This window comes from Dermacentor variabilis, chromosome 6, assembly GCF_050947875.1.
Source record: "Dermacentor variabilis isolate Ectoservices chromosome 6, ASM5094787v1, whole genome shotgun sequence".
NCBI lineage: Eukaryota > Metazoa > Arthropoda > Arachnida > Ixodida > Ixodidae > Dermacentor > Dermacentor variabilis.
In genome coordinates this window covers 51,386,508-51,408,244 of record NC_134573.1, presented here as the reverse complement: position 1 = coordinate 51,408,244, position 21,737 = coordinate 51,386,508, and the positions used below count along the sequence as shown (strand labels likewise).

General features: G+C 44.7%; 1 protein-coding gene across 1 annotated transcript in view; it reads left to right on the top strand.

Moving 5' to 3' along the window:
- LOC142584162 (uncharacterized) overlaps positions 1-21,737 on the top strand; it is a 61,523-nt gene that overhangs the window by 15,538 nt on the left and 24,248 nt on the right. Inside the window, exon 2 of the mRNA XM_075694331.1 lies at positions 15,595-15,746. Within this exon, the coding sequence (XP_075550446.1) occupies positions 15,595-15,746 (152 nt within the window). The remainder of the gene's footprint in view (positions 1-15,594; positions 15,747-21,737) is intronic.

Genomic DNA, 21,737 nt, shown 5'->3' with positions numbered 1-21,737 from the left:
GCGGGATCGACTCCCGGCCACGGCGGCCGCATTTCGATGGGGGCGAAATGCGAAAACACCCGTGTGCTTAGATTTAGGTGCACGTTAAAGAACCCCAGGTGGTCAAAAATTTCCGGAGTCCTCCACTACGGCGTGGCTCATAATCAGAAAGTGGTTTTGGCACGTAAAACCCCAAATATTATTATTATTATTATTAGACAGGCACTCCCTAATGAAATGCCGTCAATTTTTGCCTGATTACGCCTGCCATAGTGATGCAAATAAACGGAAGTTCAACTCATGTTCTCAGAAATAAACGCTGAATGAAATGCTAACGTCATCCTAAACAAGATCAACAAGCGCTCTAGTGCTCGATCTTATGATGTCCCTATTCTTAAACTTATATTCGCACTCGCCGTGGTTGCTCAGTGGCTATGGTGTTTGGTTGCTGAGCACGAAGTCGCGGGATCGAATCCCGGCCATGGCAGCCGCATTTCGTGGGGGCGAAAGCACCCGTGTGCTCATATTTAGTGCACGTTAAAGAACCCCAGGTGGTCGAAGGTTTTGGAGTCCTCCACTACGGCGTGCCTTATAATCAGAAAGTGTTTTTGGCAAGGAAATCCCAATAATTTTTTAAGCTTATATTCGTGATGTTTTTTTTTGGGGGGGGGGGCGATGTGCTCTTCTGCCCTAGAAAGGTCCCTCGGACATCTCTGATGTGCTCGTTTTTATTCTCAAGTACCCAACGAAAACTCTCATCGCTGCAACTTCATAATGTCCTGGTGGCAGGTCACCATGGCGTGTCGCGCAAGTATGACCACGCTGATTCATTAAGGTTGACATACACTATTTTGTGCGTCATACTTCGCCACATTCCTTTTTCAAACTATGCCAGAGCTCGAAAAGGGCTGCCAATTCACTGCGTCCCTTTCCTTTGTTTACTTCCGCAAGGTGCGTGTTTATCGCTGTGGTTACGAAATACACCTAGCGGTAAGCTACCACTCAAGACTTTCTGGCGGCTGAGCAACTGAAGTCGCAGGCGTTATTCAACATGGCGTCGATGTTCAATATGGCTACCCTCAATTACTTTTCGCGGACTTCGCTCACCGCCTCCTCTCCAGTGTCATCGCTTACACTACTCGTTCGCGCTATACACAGCCAAACACGCAACGACCTTAATGAAGTATCAGTTACACGCTAGTTGACACGCTGTCGATGTATATTTCCGCTGAGCACCGTGATTGGAGCGTGGTCCAGTCTATGGTGACGTCCGTTTACAGTCTCTCTCAACAACACCGCTCGTTACCCATCACGTTTTTTTTTTTTTTGTCGACGAGGGCATAGTAAATTTCCTCTGAATGTGCTTTCGGCTTTAGGTGCGACTTTGCACGCCCGTTAATTCTGTTACGTTGACGGCGACCGTTCTCGCCAGGCTGCCACCTCATTCTGAGCTTCGCAGTCACCCGAGACCAGACAAAGCTGTCTTCACAAACAAACCACCGGAATTCCAGCCCATCTCCCAAATGCACCATCATGCATTTGGGAGATGGGCCTGCTAACCATCACGCTACCACCTGCCTCCACCAATATCTGTTTATCTGCCTTCCCACTCCACGTTTTTGCTGCAGACGCAGGCAGAACAGATGCGGAAACAAAAAAAGTAAAGATTGCTTGAACCGCTAGCTGACACGACCTTAACTTTGGCAGGTTATTCTCATTGGAGCGCAAGTAGGCTTGCGGTTGCGTGCAGACTGTGGGTCGCCTTAGCTTTATTGTAAATTTGCTTTCACCGACTCTCTTCAGCTAGAACTGAAATGCCGCACAAAAATGAGACCCGCCGTTGAATATTTTTTTTCTTGTTTTCTAGGTTTAAAACAAAATACGCTCATTTACACAAATAGCGATTTTTTAAAGAAATGGCATAAGGATAGTATATTTCGAGGTCAAGTCGTTGTGTCAGTAGGGGCCGGCACCACGTATCGACGAAAGGGCTGCAGAGTGCCGATGCACGCGGCAAGTTACTGAATGAAGAAAACAGGAAACGACTGCTTTTCAGTTCTTGCAACATATTGTAAACAGAACACAAGGCACCCACCACCATGACATTTTATTTTTGACAACAGCGACACACAATGGTGGACTGATATAATTCCTAAAGGGGTTTTATTTTATTGTTTCATCGCAGAACCGCAAGCACAGGTTGCGTCGCGCATATGCCGCAGCCACGCGTACTGTGGTCGCGCTCCTTTTCCTTTAACAACGTGGCCCCGGGCGGCTTCACGCGCTCCAGTAGGTGGTGGATTGGACTGTCACTCCAGAAGTTTAAATACATAAATTAGTTGCATAGAAACGACGGCATAATTGTTAACATATTGTTGGCTTGGATATGTTTGGCAAGAGGCCCAAAACCCTGTCTTCTAACGCATTCTTATGTTTAAGTTCACGTCTCTGTCTTGAAGGGATGCGCACCGTAACATGCTGCAATGGTGCTTGCGTTGAGCGTGTGTAAGGCGAAAAACTCGTTTCTAAAATGTCTGCATGTTCCCTAACTTGTGCAGTAAACTCATGTTTATAGTATTTGCGCAGTATAGTAGTAGTATAGTAAGCGTCACGAGTATGGCATCTGTAACCGCAAGCGTCACGTTATGGTCGTAACTTGTCGGGACAGCGTAGATGTAATCCACAGACCCTGCCACTAAGGAATACGTGGCTAGGCATGGCTGATGAATAAGTAATTCCGAAGATTGATTTTCAGTAAAGGTTTGTTACGAAGAACGGCGGGAGCTTATACTGCCGCAAAGGACGGATACTGGGCGGTGACTCCAATAATTTACTGGGCACATCAAACATCTACACTGGAATTCAACTGGTTTCGCCAACTCTTGCTTATATTCTCTCGCCCCAAAGCTGCGACTTCGCCTGCCACCCGGGCCCCAGTTTTTCCTCTTTGTCCGCCGCTTCTTTCCCAATCTGCTGAGACGTGCTTCCACTGATGCTTGCTCCTCCTTTTCTCAATAAATGAAGGCATTCATTCATGCATTGATAAGTTACTGCAGAAAATAGCGTGTCTGTATCTCCATAACCACCCTGTCTCTCACCTGGACTCGGTCATCGGAAAACAATGTTGCTGTGTTCCAAATGGCTGGGCGTCACATATACGATTTTCTAGGAATGGCCAGTAGCACGGCGGACAATTTTCAGTGGGAGAGGAGACAGTATATAGAACACCTTCTCTGACATATCCACGCTCAGTGCTCTGCTTCGTGAGCTACTATTAGCCGCTACGACAAAGTACAAAATGAAAGAAACCTAGCTGCGCTGGTCGCGGGCAGCTATTTTTGGATTCTTAATGCGTCGATTAAATATGTATATTTCTTATCTAAGCCTAAATAACAGTGATATAGGCAAGGTGAGTTAAGGTAGCTCGTTTGCTTGCACTAACGACGGTCTTCACGCAGACATTTCGTCTTATGCGTGTTTGCGAACGGGAATAAAAGACAGGAGGGTAACACGCCTTCCTGAAATGAAACATTCGGAATAGCCCTTTGTTTGGCGGTTGGACATATGTGGGGGTCCCCGATACGAACCAGCTGCAAATCTGTATCGCCTTGCAAAGGGGAACTCAGATGAAACGTTGTCAAACGCATAGGCTTTTAATTATCATAAGTATATGTTTATTGAAATTCCATACCATGAGGTGAAAGCCCACTAATAAGCATTTAAATTTTCTGTGTTATTAAAACATCCCGTTAATAAAAGGTTGCTGTGCTTTACAGCCCCCTAAATTAAAAAGCAAGTTATGAAAAATAAATTCGTGCGGTAAATGTGTAAACGCAGGCGCAACGAAAGGCCTAGTCCCGTTTCCCAGTATTCACTCAATGAAGATGGAGCACCTCTATACACTCAAGTTGTAGTAATGTCAAGAACCAAACACTTCCAAAAGAGTCCGACACGAATGTTACTAATTATAAGATGAGCTTGCGCTGGAAAAGAAAATAACACTCAAACATAAGGATGGCTGAGAGCAAAGTGCTTCCTCTGATTCCGATCTATGGACTAAGGCGTCGGTACGTCATATTGGAGTGATCGTACATTGCAGCGCAATCTCGGGTTATCAAATGTGATGGAGAATGTACGCCAGTATTCGCTTCACGCACGCAATCTGATAAGATAACGCTCTTTCGCTATTGGATCCGTGACAACATACTGGATATTAGAAACCCATGCAGGTGCATATTGAGCTAACTGAGAACTTTGGAACTGGGGTTAGACGCTAAAAACGCCCCCCCCCCCCGCCTTAAGAAAAAGAATACAGTTGCTTTCAGTATTAGCTGAAACATAGAGCTTGTGGTTTAAAAAGGGCCCCCGACACTGCACAGCGGCGCCTACATACAGGAAATTCAAGACCGAACCACTTTCCAATTACTGGTATTTATCAAACCAGCATATCGTGGTTCAATGTAGCCCTGTAGTCCAAGGGCCAGTTGCACCACGGGTACTGTGTCAGAGCTCTTATTTCATGTCAGCATTAATTGTCACAAAATCACAACATTTTTTTCTTTAGATCTTATCATTAGACACCTAAAATACATCCAGCGAAACCCTCACCTTAATATTTCAGTACCTTTCGTTCTAACGTACATATCCGTGCTGATCCATATATTACCAAGTACTCAAAATGTACCCAATGCTTTCCTCCAGGAAGCTGTTTTTATTCCTTATGATGCCAGCAAACCCAACCTGATGCCACCAACACTCAGAAACCTAATCGGGAGCGCGCACAATGTTCTCGCACACCTTGTGGGATGCACCATATCTCTGAGGTGCTTCTTGCATAATGTATGAGAATCAGTTGTAAAGACAGACGTGCAAGGTTGGGCCATGTGCTTAAGCTTATGAAGTTGATTTGTGTCAAGATAACCTATCCAAGCTTTCACACTTACTTTATAAGAAGTTTACAGCGCCATCAATATGCCGGCTGCTTTTAACTGCACAAAACAAAACTATTGAAACAATACAAACAATGTTAACATCCTTTTATCATTCGAGTGTTCAGATTGGTAACCTCTAGATGCGGAGTAAGTTGGGAGGTTGTTTGCGGAATTACCAAAGCTACGTTAATTAAACTTTAAGTAAAGGTTCTTACGTGGCTGAAGAAAATGAGCAGTTTGGAGCCCGTCCTCGAAATTCTGCAGACGAGCGAAAATATTGCGACTAAACATGCTTCTGTAAGAGCCATGCGAACAAAAATTTTGCACGTAAACACTCTTGGAAGACGTAACTAAAACAGAAAACGAACATCTGTAAGGTCACAGAAAGAACAGCACTTCACGACGGAATACAAAGGAGGAACCACACACACACTGCGATAACTTTAAGCGCTGTTTTTTATGTGATAATGAAGCAACTAGCCCGTCAGTCATTCCTTCCAAACCTGTAAAATCAACCTGACCACATCTAGCCTTTTGTGATGCTGCCATCAATAGTATGGCCCCGTTTGATCTTCCCCATGGCCACATAGTCGCGTTCCATTTTTATTCATGCTGCTTTCTCTAAGGCAAGCATATTAAAGTTTTGGTGTTAATACGGCAGTAAACGTGCGCCGCCGAAAGCTTGCTTGGTTGCAGAAGCGATGCATGACGGAATGATGGTACAGATTTAGTGCGTCGCTGGCATCAAGACAATCCGCTGCCGCCGTGGGAAGGAAGATAACGAAAGCCGTGCCGATGGTGGCGGTGCCATCATGACGAAATCTGGGGTGGCGATATTGACAGCTCAGACTTTTTTTCTTCTATTCCTCATTTTTACAACGAAGTCGTTAAGAGTAAGCTTTAACTATGGCCCAACTCCGACGCGGCCTATTCAAATAGATGTAAAACGCCGAAACTCTTTTCTGAGATAACCCCTGTGCCGATTTTAGTGAAATTTGCTGGATTCGGGAGAGAAAGGTAAATTCTAGTGACAATTGAAAGGGGAATTTGTAATTAGAGCTTGAATTCTGGTAAAAGATTTTCAAAGATTCGAAAGTGCGAAAATTCAGAAACGCGAAGTTTTGAAACGCATAACTCCGCATCAAGAACAGATATCGCGGTTCTGTAAACAGCATCCTTGAGACAATTCAAAGCGGACAAATCCAATATGCCGTTTTATATCTTACGTGAAGTCGTTACGTTGTGAACAAGGGTTATGGTTAGAACTGAGGTGAAGCAGCGCGAAAAAGATGAGGACACAAGCAAACAAATACCACAGACATGCGCTGACTGCCAGTTGTTAGTTTTTTTCTAATTTACCGGACACATATACCTTCTTCAGCATAGGCATGCGCACATAAGTCGCAAAAACATCTGCAAATTGACATTTTAATCTTTCTTCCAAAAATGTGATTTCTTTTCCCGACAAGGCAACAGACGGAGTGCTTACACATTTATCGCCTTCTTTTCTTATATGAAAGACCTCTACTATTTCCCTTTCCTTCTTACTATTTCCTTTCCCTATGAATTTTGTCTTTTAAAATATGGGGTAGCGTTGACACTTGTTACAGTGTCCAGCTAAATGACTCCCATAGCCATTCTTTAGGTTGGTGCTTTGCTGACGAGCTCTTTCATTGAAGCACTGTCCCGTTTGACCTATATAATATTTCCCACAGCTGAGCGGTATTCGATAGATGCCATTGCGCCTGCACTCAGTGAAACGAGTTTTATGATTAGTGGTGCACAGGTGCCTGGCTTGAGAAGTCAAGCCTCCGGACCTCATTACAATAAAAGTTTGCACACACACACACACCACTAGTGTTGTCTAACTATTCGTAAACAGGCCCCCAAATTGCAGTTGGCCCACCCCAAACATTAGGTAGGCCCACCCCCAAAATTAAATTTGGCACTCCCCAAATTTAAAGTTGACCACGCCCGATTTTCTTTTCGCCCAGCTTAAACTTCAAGTTGGCCCAATCCCAAAATTCAATTGGGCCACCCCTAATTTTAAAGTTGGTCCACGCACGAATTTTCCTAAATCGTCCTCCAAATTTCGAGTCCGCGCACCCCAAAACTTAGGTTGCCCGCCCCCCCCCCCCCCATATCGCCCCCAAATTCAGATTGGCCGACCCCGAGATTGCCCCCGAATTTAGGTAGGACCAACCCCATATCACCCCCAAATACAGAGTGGCCCGCCTCCACAACAGCCCCAAATTTAGGTTGGTCCACTCCAATACCACCTATTACCGCCTGCAAATCGAGGTTGGCCCACCCCCATATCCTCCCCAAACTAACGGTGGCCCACCCCTCGATCCCCTAAAATTTAGGATGGCCCACCGCAAATCACCCACCAATTAAGTTAGTCCGCCCATATATCACCCCCCAATTCAGCTTGGCACTGCCGCGCGTTACCCCACCATGGTTAGGTTAGCCCGTCCCTATGTCACCCCCAAATTTAGATTGGGCCACCCCATATCAGCCCCAAACTTAGCCTGGCCCGCCTCTCTATCACCTCCAATTTAGGATGGCCCACCGCAAATCAATGCCACATTTAGGTTAGCCCATTCCCTATCACCCCCGATTCAGCCTCGCCCAGCCCCATATCACCGCCATGGTTCGGATGGACCACCCCTATATCCCGCCCCACATATTTAGGTTCTCCCACCCCCGTATCATCCCCAAATCTAGCCTGGCCCACCCCCCATATTGCCCGAAACTTAGGCTTACCCACCCCTAAATCACATCAAATTTAGGTTGGGCCACCCCCATACCAGCCTCAAATTCAGCTTGGCTCATTACCATTTCACGCCAAATTTAGGTTGGGCCACTCTCATATCACTACCAAATTCAACTTGGTCCATCCCTGTATCACGCCCAAATTTATGCCGATGCCACTTCCAATCTCAAGTTGGCCACCCCAACCTTTTTTATAAAGACCTATGTATTCATGTGGGAAATGCGTCAAGTTTTGAGCGTTACAGACACGATTTTGCACGATTTTGCTACCAAATTGCTGGAGTACTTGCCGAAGAATGCTGCCCATTAAAAGCAACTGCACCGAATGAGCGACGCCATATGTTGATCCTAAATACTGACGGCTAGCCAAGCTAGCTTCTCTGTAGAGCGACCGGGGCAGACACAGCACGGGACATTTATCCAAATGGTTCTTTTACGGCCACACCTACGGATTCTTACCACTTGTCTGTAGGGAACACAATAACAGTAGCTATGAATCCACACGCTGCACATCTCCTAGTTGGTGTATTTCTTATTTTGATGAACCTTTAGAAATGATTAACGTTCTGGCAGCGACTCAGCTTAGCAGACCCTTCGTTCCGCACGAATGTTGCATAGGAATCGCACTGGCCACCGGGTGGCATTGTGGCCCAGGTGGACCTGATTCTCTCGGAGTATGTGCCATTAAGTACAGGTGAAAGTCGAAGAAAATGGACTTTCCAGAAGAACGCAAGAACAATAGCCATTTTGTTCTCCCGGGTTCCACCCTACAAAGCACGAAAGTTTTTTTTTTTTGCATAACACAAATCTATGCACAAGTTTCTAGTTATGATGTCCAATGAATAAAATCTTCATAAATGCAATGGCTTAACAAATGAACACGACACTGCAATGTTTTAGGAAGGAAAAATAGAAAACATAATATTTCAAGAGAACCACTGGAAACCCGAACCGAAAGCAAACCATGAGTTTTGTGTTTCTGCCATCTGGTGGGAGACTACAAAACTAGGTCTTATGCGGCTTTAATAGAAAAGGGGGGGGGGTGAAGCGGGAATCGAACCGCGGCCACCGCAATGCCCAACTAAAAGTGCACGCGATTCTACCACTCCGCCACGGCTTTCGAGGCTTCGCCCACAGGTACGCTCACGTTTTTATATATACCACGTGAATTTTCACGACAGTGTTACAAAAAACGCTTTTGGGAACAGTGTTACGCCATGTGTGGAGAGTCAAGATAGGCATCAATCGAAAGCCGAGTCTCCGGACTACATACGCTGCACTGGGTATTACGATAGACGTCGCGTTCTAATCGCAGGCACCGTTAATACCTCGAAAATCGAGTAGAAATTTTCGTCGTTGCCATAGGCTTCCGTTGCTAAATCTTTAACTGCTGTGGGAACAGAATTCTTACGTGCCATAGAGTGATCACTGCATTTGGCACGTGTGGATTGCCTTCCAGAACACGTCTGTCACCTGCCTTTTTCGATAATCGACCTGCAGCTTTTGTTATTCGCGAAAAACCCGCTCGTTCCACTGAAAACGCGCTAGCTTCGTGCCGGGGCCGCTTGGGGCGCTAGTTGGTACGTGTCCACTAAAGCTGGATATGTCGACCCCATCAAAATGCGGCCGTCGTGGTCGGAATTCAATCCCGCGACCTCATGCTCAGCAGCCCAACACCATAACCAATAAACAAACACGACGGTTTGTGTTTCGTTGCATGTCAGCTACTTTGCCTACACTTGATCAAGCATTCCCGACGTAAGAAGAAAACGATGCATGCTGAAACATTGAGCCCTTTTCTCCAACTGCATTGAGAGAAAATTATCGGGTATTTACTACGGGATCTAGAAAGTAGCTGTGAATTTAACTAATTTGTCTGCATGTCGGGTGAGTGTATATTGTGGTTCTTTTCCACGCACATGCTGATTCATTCTAAAAGCGTTGGCCGTTAGTCGAGAAACATAGTGTGCTGCTTATTCTAACACTCACGAGTTCTTTTGAGCAGTGCTTGAAAACCGAGACTCCCATTGAGTATTAGAATAATAACATCTTGAGAAGGGCTAATTGGTTGATATTAAGAATTGAGGTTTACTGCGCGAATAAAACAAGGACATGAAGAAACAAATACCACACAGAAGCACTGACTGCCAAGTGGAAATCAAATTGAAGCGTACCAGCCAATTCTGTAGCTTTCCCAGAACATGCATGCAGACGCCAGTCAGATATACTTCAGGCAAATCAGCACGTTCATAATATTTTCTGCAAAATGCAATTTCTGTTTCAAACAAAGCAAGAGAAGGAGCGCCTACATATTTTTCACCTTCCTTTCGACTATTACACGCCTCTATTATTTCCCTTTCCTTCTTACGTTTTTTTTTCCATGAACTTAGAATTTTCAAACATGGAATTGCATGCGCACCTGTTACCACGTCACGTTAAATAATTTCCATGTCCATTCTGTACGTTACTGCAGTTATGACGAGCTCTATCGTCGAAAGGCTGTGCCATTTGTCCAATAGTATCTGACAGATGACGTTGCGCCTGCAATCAATCAAACAAGTGTTATGATTGGTGGTGCACAGGGGCCTTTCAAGCGTTTTCATGCCATTGTATGAACACGAAAACTTGCACAGGCAACAGAAAAGTGAATTAACGCCATCACATTTTGAGTGCGCTGCAACTTGCGCAAGTACGGAACCACTTTAAAGGTCACTTATCTATAGTAATGCGAAATCAATATATCTCCCATTGTGCGAAAATCTGTTGGCGTGACCGAAAAATGCCGCAAAAGATGACCGACGTTGCAGAGCGTGAAAAAAAAATGCTTTAAAGATGATCGGACCGATGTCATATTTCTTTAGGAGGTTCCTGTGGACAAGATACGAAAGCAATAATGCGTTTGAAAAGAAAATTCACCAAATTTCTTTTGTGGTGGGCATGAAACCAAGATGAACTCGCTTCCCAACAACATGGCTGCTCCATGGTTCTGGATGACTGAAGGTATGCCTAACACGTGCATTATGCATACGCCCCGTGGCACTCGGGCAAGCGAACACGTTGAGTCGTTTGGCGCATTCTTATTTGGTCTTACCAATGCGCAATGAGAATGCCCGTGAGAGCTTTAGCGCATAAGAAACAGGCGCGAAAAACGAAGCATTTGCCTAAGGGCCCTATCACGCTTTCGCATTCCCACACGTAAGCAGTCGTGAGTGCCTCCGCCGAATTTTCCTTTTCTTTTTGTGCTGGTTCCAAACTTATTCTTCTTTCTTTCTGCAAGATGGCTTCGCATATGAATATGGTAACAGGAAGGGGAAACCTGCGTACTGTAATCGTTCACTCTGATTTAATAAACTTCGTGCACACTCGTGCGCACATGACTTACCCATTGCTGTTTTGATGCTTGTATTCGCGGTGCCCCTCCAAATCTATTTTGAGTGTGCGCTTTTGTAGAGCGACAAAGCTTTCTTCGATATGGGATGGCATGCCCAGTGCAAATGCTCACCAAAGGAAAACCGAGATTATTGTTAAGAAACTGAATGCAATTGTTAGTCAGCAATTCATACGTGAGCTTATGTCTCACAGTTGAGTTGATGAGAGGCCCAAAATGCCTAACACTGCATCATAAAAATGCATACACAACTTTTTTACATAACAAATAAGTAGGCTTCAACCTCTCTAGACACTTACATTACCGGCATGTCAACCAACTTAGCAGATATTAGGTTGTCATCAGTGGATCAAAATTTTCGCGCAACAACAGCAATATCGCTAAGCCTATACAGATGACTGTATGTTGTTTGTAGAACTGGCCATCCTAATTAATGGCGGTAAAATGAAGATAACCAAAAAGCGCTCAAAATTTTCCCTGGTAAGGCCCGCGAAATTCGAAAAGTTCGCTTCACGCAAATCTTCTATCCTTCCAGGTACAGTTCACGTGAAAGCATAACGCGGCACAGACTAAATTCTCTACATCTATTGAAAATGCCGCTAGCGCAATTTCGCGTTCTTGAGCATTTGCCATGATAACCTCTTCGAAACGTCTTACCAGAAAAGGGTGATTTACCTGCAACTTGTTCAGAGGTCTTTGTACAAGTTTTCCTACATTGCACTGCCACGACTACCCGGTCACAATAGCCCTAAAAGAATAATCAGGGTTGTGCATTCTGCAAGTGTCGAAAACAACAAGAAATTTTGCATCAGTCTTGTTAACAAGATGCCGTAATGAGTCTAGGTGCAAGTCTTGAAGCAGGTTCAGGGCGGCCTTCTTTATCTTTTTCTGTTCTGTGGAGAAACCCAAGGCGCTGTGGAGAAGTCAGCTTTGGCTCAAAACTCTATTTCTGGCTTTTTTTTTTAGGTCTTACTAAAGTGGTCTGAAATTGCAGCCTCTTCACGCGTGGTTACTATGTTAGTTCTGGTGGTACTAGTAGAACGCTTTGGTTATAAGAGTATGATGTCTTCTCACAGAAATAGCGTAGATTGTACGGCAAGTCTCTTGTAGTCACGCAGGGTTCAGTACTTTCTTAAGTGGGCTTTTCTTTCTTCAATAAGTGTCCTCAGCCAAACATTTTATAGTTCATTTCGCGCGTCCTTTCGTAGATGAGTATTGAGCACATTTGTTTTGCATCTCCCACATTAGGTTATACGAGACCAAAAAGGGTTATGATTTCACGGGGCGTATGCGTCTTCTCAGGTAGTAGTCCAAGGCATGCGACTGGCACGTACGTATGTTGGCGACGTTGACACAAGCGCAATCTGGGTCTTGCAAGTAGCCTATATTTTGCACAAGAAAATTTGCATTGGTAATATCTTAATAATACATGTGGCCATACGGCAATTGTTAAATGAAGTGATAATTAACGAGAACCTTGCCTGACAAAATATCTAGCACGTACCACCTAATCAAATATTATATTTACGCTTCAAACAATCACAGATTGCGATCTCTAGTTTAGCCCCTCATCTCCAAACCACCATTATGAACGCCTCACTCCTGGATAACATTAGAGCCGGACGGAATCTTGAAAAAGTGCAGCCCTACTTGTAAAAATTCGAAAGATACTAGGTTGAGAGGAAGAACTACTCGAACTTACTAGAATATTAGGCGGCAATAAAGCTATGTTTGAGTCTGATAAAGCATGCACCTTGCATGCGGCAAGAGACGCAAACACACCGCATTGGCGTTTATTGACATGCCACACCTGCCAGACACGCGCGATAGCGCGCCTCTCCTCCAAACGACCAACAGATTCCGGGATAATCCACGATAGTGGGTGTACGTGCTTCACTTTTCTACCAAATGAAACTGAAACCTGTTCCCGGCTTAGCATTTATCAAATCAAACGAATTGTTCCTTACAGAAAACTGCTGCAATACCAGTTTTGTGACGTTAAGACAAATATTATCATATTGGCTGCAGACAGCGATTCAGAGCTAGAGGTTTACCTTGCCTGTAGTTATAAAAGCAGGTAAACTAGTGAGACAAAGAGGTTCAGTAATACGAACTTCTGTTGCCAGGTTAAAGGCAATACACAAGTCTGAGGCTCGAATGGTGGTCTCTCGTGTGTTCGCGTGCTCATTTCTGCTGTGTTCTTCGAGGCTTCCAGCTCCCCCCTGCCCCCACCTCCTGACTTCTTTAGAACGAACGTACTCCCCTCTGGACAAGATCATGGCAGTTACGCTAGACAAAGTTGATGGGTGGCAAGCAGTGTTGCCAGCTTCTTTAAGCGTGACACTGCATTGAGATACGCAGTCGGTAAACTGGTTAAGCTTGCCTGCAAGGTCGCTAAAATTGTCGCTATAACATTTTGGTGAATTTCACAGACCGTAGAGGTTTCGCAACCACAAAATACGTGACAAATGTGGCTAATATTAGCTAATGTGACTTATATAATATGCCGATACTTTCACGTTTGTTAAGGGTCGTGCGGAGGCTAAGGAATGAACAGTAGGTTTAGCTGAAGTTTCCACGGGGCAATTACTTTACTAATATACTTATATAACCAATTTGGGCATTTACGTTCTGAAAATGAGGTTACAATGGAGCGCGATTCAAAAGATTATTAGTAATCTGACCTTCCTACACGCAAATTGGCATAGTCGCAATAGTACACCCGTAAATTTGCTATTTCTCTGCTCACGTCAAAAGAGTGCTGAAATCTGCGACTAACACATGGCTTCATTTTAGCAATGCGATGACAATTACACCATGTTTTACAAGTAAATTCTATGCTTCCACCCCGCCTATGAAAACTAAATTCAGGTATTTTATTTGCCAAGACCATGGCCTGAATTGAAGGCACGCCGTAGTGAGGAACATTGTAGTAATACTGATGAGTTCGCGCTACTTAACGTGAGCATATGCACAGAATTCGGGTGTTTTTGCATTCCGCCCCTATCAAGATGTGGCAGCCGTGCCTGGTACTGGATAGCGCGATTCCGCCGTCACTGGGCAGCTACTGCTGGTCTGCCGTGTGAAAGCATCACATAGCATTGCCTTTTGTTTTCAAAAGGCATTATATTCGCGTGAACAAGTGCAGCCACTCTAACATACAACCTTTTCTGCAGTTAAACTGTCTTAATAAAATGAGGTGCTCAAATTGCACCATCAAGTGTAGTGCAATACGTTTCGGTTATTCTTTTAAATGTTTTTTTGGAAATTGCTGCAAATGTCTACCAATGGAACCTATTTACGCAAAGTGCAGTGCTTGGAGGGTTAGGTGCATTGAAATTGAATTGGTAAATAATAAATTAAGTCAGGAACGTGCGCTTTTTTGGGCACACTGGGAGTCCGTTGAATGCCAATATGCTGTGGAACATGGTGCATCACAGAGTCATGCGCCATAGTGACAACTATGGTCGCTTTCAATAATAAATACACTTTTGAATAATGAAAGTGTGTTTGAGGAAGCTTTATTGGAAATAACTTTTCAGACTTCGGGTTTTCTAGAATGTCACAAATTCTTCTGTCCCGTCGCTACAAGACTGATCGGCATCTAATAGGAAATATTGTCTGTAAACATACAGGAAAGTTGCTCAGTACAGTGACAAAATTGTAAAAGCGGCAACACTGACCACACGACCAAAGGCGCTCACGGGATAAGACTCGCCTTGTGCTTGTAAGCGTAGCTGAATATTACAAAGAGAAGGATCACCCAGTTGATACCGTCATATTGTTCGGAATAGAGAAAAGGAGCATTGGTTCGGCACCAAATATGATGCCCTCATTACACCGGGTTCAGCAGCGGCTCTTTAGAGGTTCTGATAAACGAATACAACTACCCAGATTCCTAGCTCTGATGACTCATCTTAGCAGTAAAAAAATATGCTATTTCGACGGTACTGCATGTAACTCACCCGATTTGAACTGCGAAGCAGCAATAGTCTCAGAGTCGGAGTACCTGAGGTATTGGTCTGATAGCTTCATTGGTTTGTCCTTCTATCATCCTCTTACATGACATTTAGAATTGACCTTCTTGGTTTAGATTTCAGTGAGAATATCATTTGTTGGCATTGGGTTTTTATTCGATTATGGTGCCGGTGACAATCTCGTTCCGTCTGGATTTCGCTTTCCATTGATACAGCTGCGATGAATAGTATTTATTGTAACGGACAAAATGGGAGCTCAAGCCTCATTTGCTGCAGCTACTAAAGCTTCGCCCCTCCAAGTCATCTGTCAAGGCTGTTCAGAAGACTGTTCAATTACGGTGACATGGTTACATGCACCGTCACACTGTTTCTCCTAGGTATCTGAGTTCTCAGAACATATTTTTGTCATGATGCAGTACAGGCAGTCCCTTTCGTTTTCGCCGTATCTTTGCAGCTGGTTCCTAAGAGTTCTCTTGTGACTTGGATGTTCGTTGTTTCTCACTATTTTGCCAAGTCGATAATTCTCGTTTTATTCATTTTGCAGTTGATTGCAAGTATACCAGAGTTTCTGGCGCTTGGAGACTCTAACAACGATGGCGTCTTCGAATGCCTGACCGCTGAGCGAACAGAATTGAATACTGAAAAAAACGAAGCTACCTTCATACTTACATTCAAAGGCCAGCACGGTACCAAGGCGTACGTATGTTTCATTTAGCAGGCAGTACAATTTTTGTTTGTTTGTGTGCAGTGCTTATGATCAACCAGACCATTCTTAACAATACAATCTTTCAAGCACGGTCTAATTAAACGATGCTGCAAGAATGCAAATCTTCTTTTTGAGAACCGAAAGCCGCTTTCCGAAATGTGGCTACCGGTCTTCAAGCTACAATACCGTAACACACATAGTGGATCCCTTCATCCCTACACCATGTTCCATTTCTAAAAGTATTTCACTTCTGCAGTGATACCAGCAGAATAATACTGGCAGTTGTATTAAACGCGACAATAAATATTAAAAGGCGTTTCAGTGAGCTCGCATTGAGTTTTGGTAATTAGCCTAGGTACATGGCTCACTGTGCACCCAACTATGCAGCTGACGCAAAATAAGTGCTGAATGAATTGTTGCGGCATTGTATCGAATTTGTTTATGAGCCTTTTGTACACTGGAAAACGACCTCACATTCCACTAGGGCGGTACATTCGACTCAGCTAGGGCCATACACTTTACTCTGACGAAAACTAATGACCGTTTTGATTATAAATTTGCAGAAAAGAGCACAGTTGAGTCCGTTTACATGCATATGGAAAGTCAAAAGCCCTTTGGTCTCCCTACATTGCTGAATGCGAAAGCTTTGGGGGTTTCTTATTGAAGACGACTCGTTTTACGAAACGTAATGGCAACGCTTTCATGATGGCTTGTATCAATTCTGGCATCACGTGCCTCAGTCTCGTACGTGTACTGGCATGTACATCCGAAGGAGCCAGGCGAAGTCGAAGGTTTGTCCGTCGGAGCGCACGTTAGAACTCGCCTAAATCACTGCACCGATTATCTGGCTATTAAAACATAAAAAATAGTGGCATGCTCCGTCGCCTGGTCGGTGAAGGTTACCCTCAGCATTTAACTAAAAGACCGGCGCGTTAGCACAAAATATTGCAAAGAACGGTTTTACCAGAAGGGAATATAATAATAATAATATTATTTGTGGTTTTACGTGCCAAAACCACTTTCTGATTATGAGGCACGCCGTAGTGGAGGACTCCGGAAATTTTGACCACCTGGGGTTCTTTAACGTGCACCTAAATCTAAGCACACGGGTGTTTTCGCATTTCGCCCCCATCGAAATGCGGCCGCCGTGGCCGGGATTCGATCCCGCGACCTCGTGCTCAGCAGCCCAACACCATAGCTACTGAGCAACCACGGCGGGTCAGAAGGGAATATATAGCTTAATATTCAGGAATACCATTCGGCTCATATTGTAATACGCTGCCTGTTGTTTCTTTGTCATGCGCTCTTCCCGAACTCAGAAAGTGCTCTCTTTATTGTCATCGTTTCCGGCTCCCAGCATAAAAATTACGACTTTGAACATCGCGTTACAATCTTCATATAAAATTTCCCACATTCTTCGAGCCATAAATTGTTGCTTCACGAATTTCAGCGTTTCTTACCTAGGGAATAATTCTGATCATATGAGAAACTTCCTTAATGTGTCGACGAATCGCTATGACGTATGGTTATTCAATCATACAAGACTGTATATTGCCATTATTTACGAGGCACCGATGCAGCCTCAGCAACTTAAGTCACCTAACGCATGATTGACTTGGCGAGAATATCAATATTAAAGATTTCACGTAGTGAATTGGTCTGCTTTCATCGGCAAAATTTAGTTCATTTCAAAGAACGAAAAATTCACATTACAACGTTGTTTATCACTCTCATTCATCGACATCCGCAGAACTTCCAATACATCATAACATCAATCTTTCAGTAGCTATCTCTTGCGGAGAAACGTCTATACAGTAGGACACAAATCAACAAGCTCAAGACTGTCTATTCTAGTCACGAATTGTTCGTATGGCTTCAGACCCGAATAACCCGTTGCTTCTCTCAAAACATGCACAGTGGCTTGCATTGACTCATTACTGGAATATGCAGTGTGAAATCCCTTGATGTCTCTCTGCGCTAGGTGTTCTGCCAATTTCTTTAACTTGTATGACAAAGAATTTGCACAGAAGGCAAAGTCCGTCCTTCTGCGCCGCCATCGATAGATCCTTTGTGTTAGTTTGATTACGCCACTTTCTCTGAAGTACGTCCACTGGCTTATGGTAGCCATCAATAAATTCCCATCAGTATGATGGAGGTCCTGGGTCCTAAACGGGAACCTCGAAGATGTACGTTGCCTATCGCGTCCGCACTGCATTAACAAGCCGAGGGAGAAGGTGCTTTTCAGCATCCGGTCATTATACTTTCCTCCATAATGCATTAGCGTGAAGCTCCGACTTTTAGCGGCAATGATGACTAAGACCTCGATCACTGGTTGGCATTGTACAAGTGGGTGAATGCATGCAATGAGTGGAAAGACGGAACAAGGCTTTGTAATGAAATCGTCTGCTCGACGGGCGAAGCCAATCTTGGGTTCCGCTACCACAAAGCTGACATGACCACCTAGTCCGCAATTATTTGGAGCTTCGTGGAAGTCGTTGGCCGCCACACACTGTGCAAACTTGGTGCAGAACAGCGTCTTCATGGCCGGGTGTAATAGCAGGGCGAAAGCTTGTTAGCTATACGGAAGACGTGGTCAATTTATTCAAGCAGGTGAACCCATTGATGACGGAAACAGACCAGTGAGAACAAGTATTTCAGGAAATTCATTATGATACTAGCCTGATGTAGCTTGCAAAAGCCCCAAAACCGCTGCTGAAGTTTTCAATCCATGCCCACGTTTTGACAAGTTACAAAAGCAATGCCCGATCACAACAACTCTATCGTAGCGTTCAGTATTGCCACTGACCAGAACTCTTTCCTCACCCACAAAAGGAGTGGTAGCGCAGCTTCCTCTTTGTCAAAGGTGCCAGAACATGTGCAGGTGCCGGCAAAACATACAGCTCTAACCATTCTGCTTGTAATCCAACATGCTTTTGATGCCGCCGGTTGCCCTGAGCACTCTGCGGACTTTTCTATAGAACATCGCCACATCAACCCCCCCTGACGGCATTACTTCTCCGTCCACGGTGTCAGTTTTAACCTCTATATCGTTCTCTTTATATTAATAATATCCGAAAAGCCCTGCAGAGTTTAGGCCCTATATTGTTCTCTCTTTATATAAATTATGTCCGAGAAGCCCTGCAGAGGTCAAAAGCATTAATGTACGCGGACGAAATTGCTTTGATTTTTTACAGGATACTTCCTACCACCTCTTAAAAAGGAGGTGTTGACCGTGCCATTTCATTTTCAACTACCACCGATTCCTCCTTACCGCGCCGCTGCAGCCTATGTGAATTGAGGTGCACGAAAGACAACACCAGCAGTTGTTGTGGTTGCAGTTATCCGCGACATGGAGCATGTGCCCGACAATCTCGGCTTCCGGCAAACATTCGTGGCACTCGAGGGAGTGCCCCCAAAAGTGGACGATTCAATGCGCCATCTCAGCGAACTTGCCACTCCTTTTTTGCAAAAACCTAGCCCTTCATCCAGCGTTGCTCACCTTCACTAAGTTCTTACTTTCTCTATCTCAGCTTTGTGGTGTCGCGCTCGCCCTACAGAAGCGGAAATCAAGGCGCCACAGTTTAAGAGGCACGAACTGCGTCGTCGTTGAACATTCGAACATTGAAAGTCTTTGCATTTGCGCCACAATCCTATTTGTTGTCTTTGTTCAGGGTACTAGAACCCTAGATCTGGTGCGAACTGCTAGCGCTGTCTCTGCTATTGACAGAAAACTTCGCAGCGCTATTCGTATGGTTAATGCGACGTCCCCTGGATTATGCCTTCGAAACGTTAGCACCCATAGATTGAGCCTCTTGGCACCACGGACAGCTAGTGCCCTAATTCAGAGTGTGCCATACGTCATCGAGCTTATTGTGCTCCGTCTTTGCTCTCAAGAAATCATCCTCGGTCTAGATCTTGGTTCACGTCATCATGCCGTTATGAATTAGACCCGAGCTGAGGGGATATTCGCCGCATTGTGCTTCTAGTTGCCTTATACAAGGCCATGCAAGACGGCCAATAAAGCACTTGTCGCTTAAGACACTGACATAACACCCGGCTATGCTGATCCTGTGCCCTTTTCCTTGCGCCTCTGTCAGCAATGCTGCGCTCCTGTTCTCGTGCCGTATAGTAGCCCTTTATTGCCTTATGCTGTCATCCAAGTCGAAAGTGGTGGTGTCATCAATTCATTTCTAGTCGCACTTGAAATGTACCTCGTCTCCAAACTCTTCATCATAGTTACCCTCTGGACGTCGTCTTATCTTATGCCTCAAAGCTTCTAACTTCCTGCAAGGTGTGCAGCTCTACCTGCCACTCAGCACACTAAATCCTTGATCCATTTCACTCGGCTTCCGAAAATTACATGCATTTCAGGACGCTATTGGCAATGAGCTAGACTCTATGCACTCTGAACAGATTTACATTTTTCCCCAACTATTCCGTGCCTGATTTCACACTCAACCAAGTTTGTTAGTTCACACAACCACATTAACGTACTGTATCTACACTGGGTCTCATGCACCTCTATTGCAGCGCCTCTACCGCTTCTACACGGCTGAATGAGATGTAATCAATGACAAGGAAAAGAACATGCTGCAGAGAGCCATCATTCAGCCATCTTCCCCTCTTTAGTCTCCGCGGGTAGTCCTCGTAAAAATAAAGACGACACAATCTAGTTCACGTCGATTAAGATGGCTTGTACAATATCAATCGCAAGGATGTTCACCCTCTGCTCCGTGTAGACGATGCTATGAACTGTTTGCAAGGCCTCTGAAATCATTTCTTCTCTTCACTTGTAATCTGGTTGCTCGCAAGCCTCATCATTACTTCTTATCACTGAAAACAGCGATTTTGGCCCGCTATACATTGCCTTTCACAATACAGCACAATACACTGCCTTTCGTTCTTTGCAACCTACCGACTATACTTGAGAGCAGGTTGGACAAGGTAATGGCCAGTCTGAAATGAAAAATTTGCCTCCATCACATGGATAATATCATGCTTTATGTTGTTTGCGAAAGCTGTTTCGTCCGCATATATGAAATCTTGAACCTTGCTTGATGGCCTTCAACACAATTTCACGACATGTCGCCTCCCCCCCCTATGGCTCCCAGGCACGCAATACTAAGGCACGTCGTTTCTAAAGACGGCGTTCTTCCATATTGCTAAAGACATGTTACTTCGTAATCCAACATGTTAATAAACCGCAAGTTTCAATGACTACTCCGCGGACTTATGTCGAGGATGCCACCAGGACACCCTCCGGACGGCATTACCTCACCGACCCTCTCCTGTTCCACTTCGACCACCAGCTTTCTCTTACGTGCCACATCATCTTCGGCTACCACAGACCTATGTCAATTGACTCGTATACGAGACAATCGCACTATTTGTTGTGGCTGCGGCTGTCCGGGTTAAGTAGCGTCATTGCTAATTTCCCGAAGTGTCACTTATCCAAAAGAATTCCTGCTTTCTCCATTTTTCCAAGGACCACCACATTATATATATATATATATATATATATATATATACATAAACGAGAAGAAGGGGGGTTAACCAGGGGGCCCGATTTTTATTTAGCCATATCATGAGAAGCCAACAAACACTGACACGAAGGACAACATAGGGGAAATTACTTGTGCTTATTAAGTAGAATGAAGAAACGATAAATTAAAGGAAATTGAAGTGGATAAAAAACAACTTGCTGCAGGTGGGAACCGAACCCACAACCTTCGCATTTCGCGTGCGATGCTCTACCAATTGAGCTACCGCGGCGCTGTTTCCCCAACCGCTTTCTTAGGTATTTATGGGTACTAGTAGAACCCTGGGAGTGTTAGCCAGCGCCACCACTCACAGACCTTGGCGGCGGACGTGGAACGTCCTTGTTGCCGCAGGCGTCACGAGAGCGTGATCTTTTTGGGTGACGGCAACTGGTCAATAAACCCACACAGGCTACCTGATGCGAAGGTTGTGGGTTCGGTTCC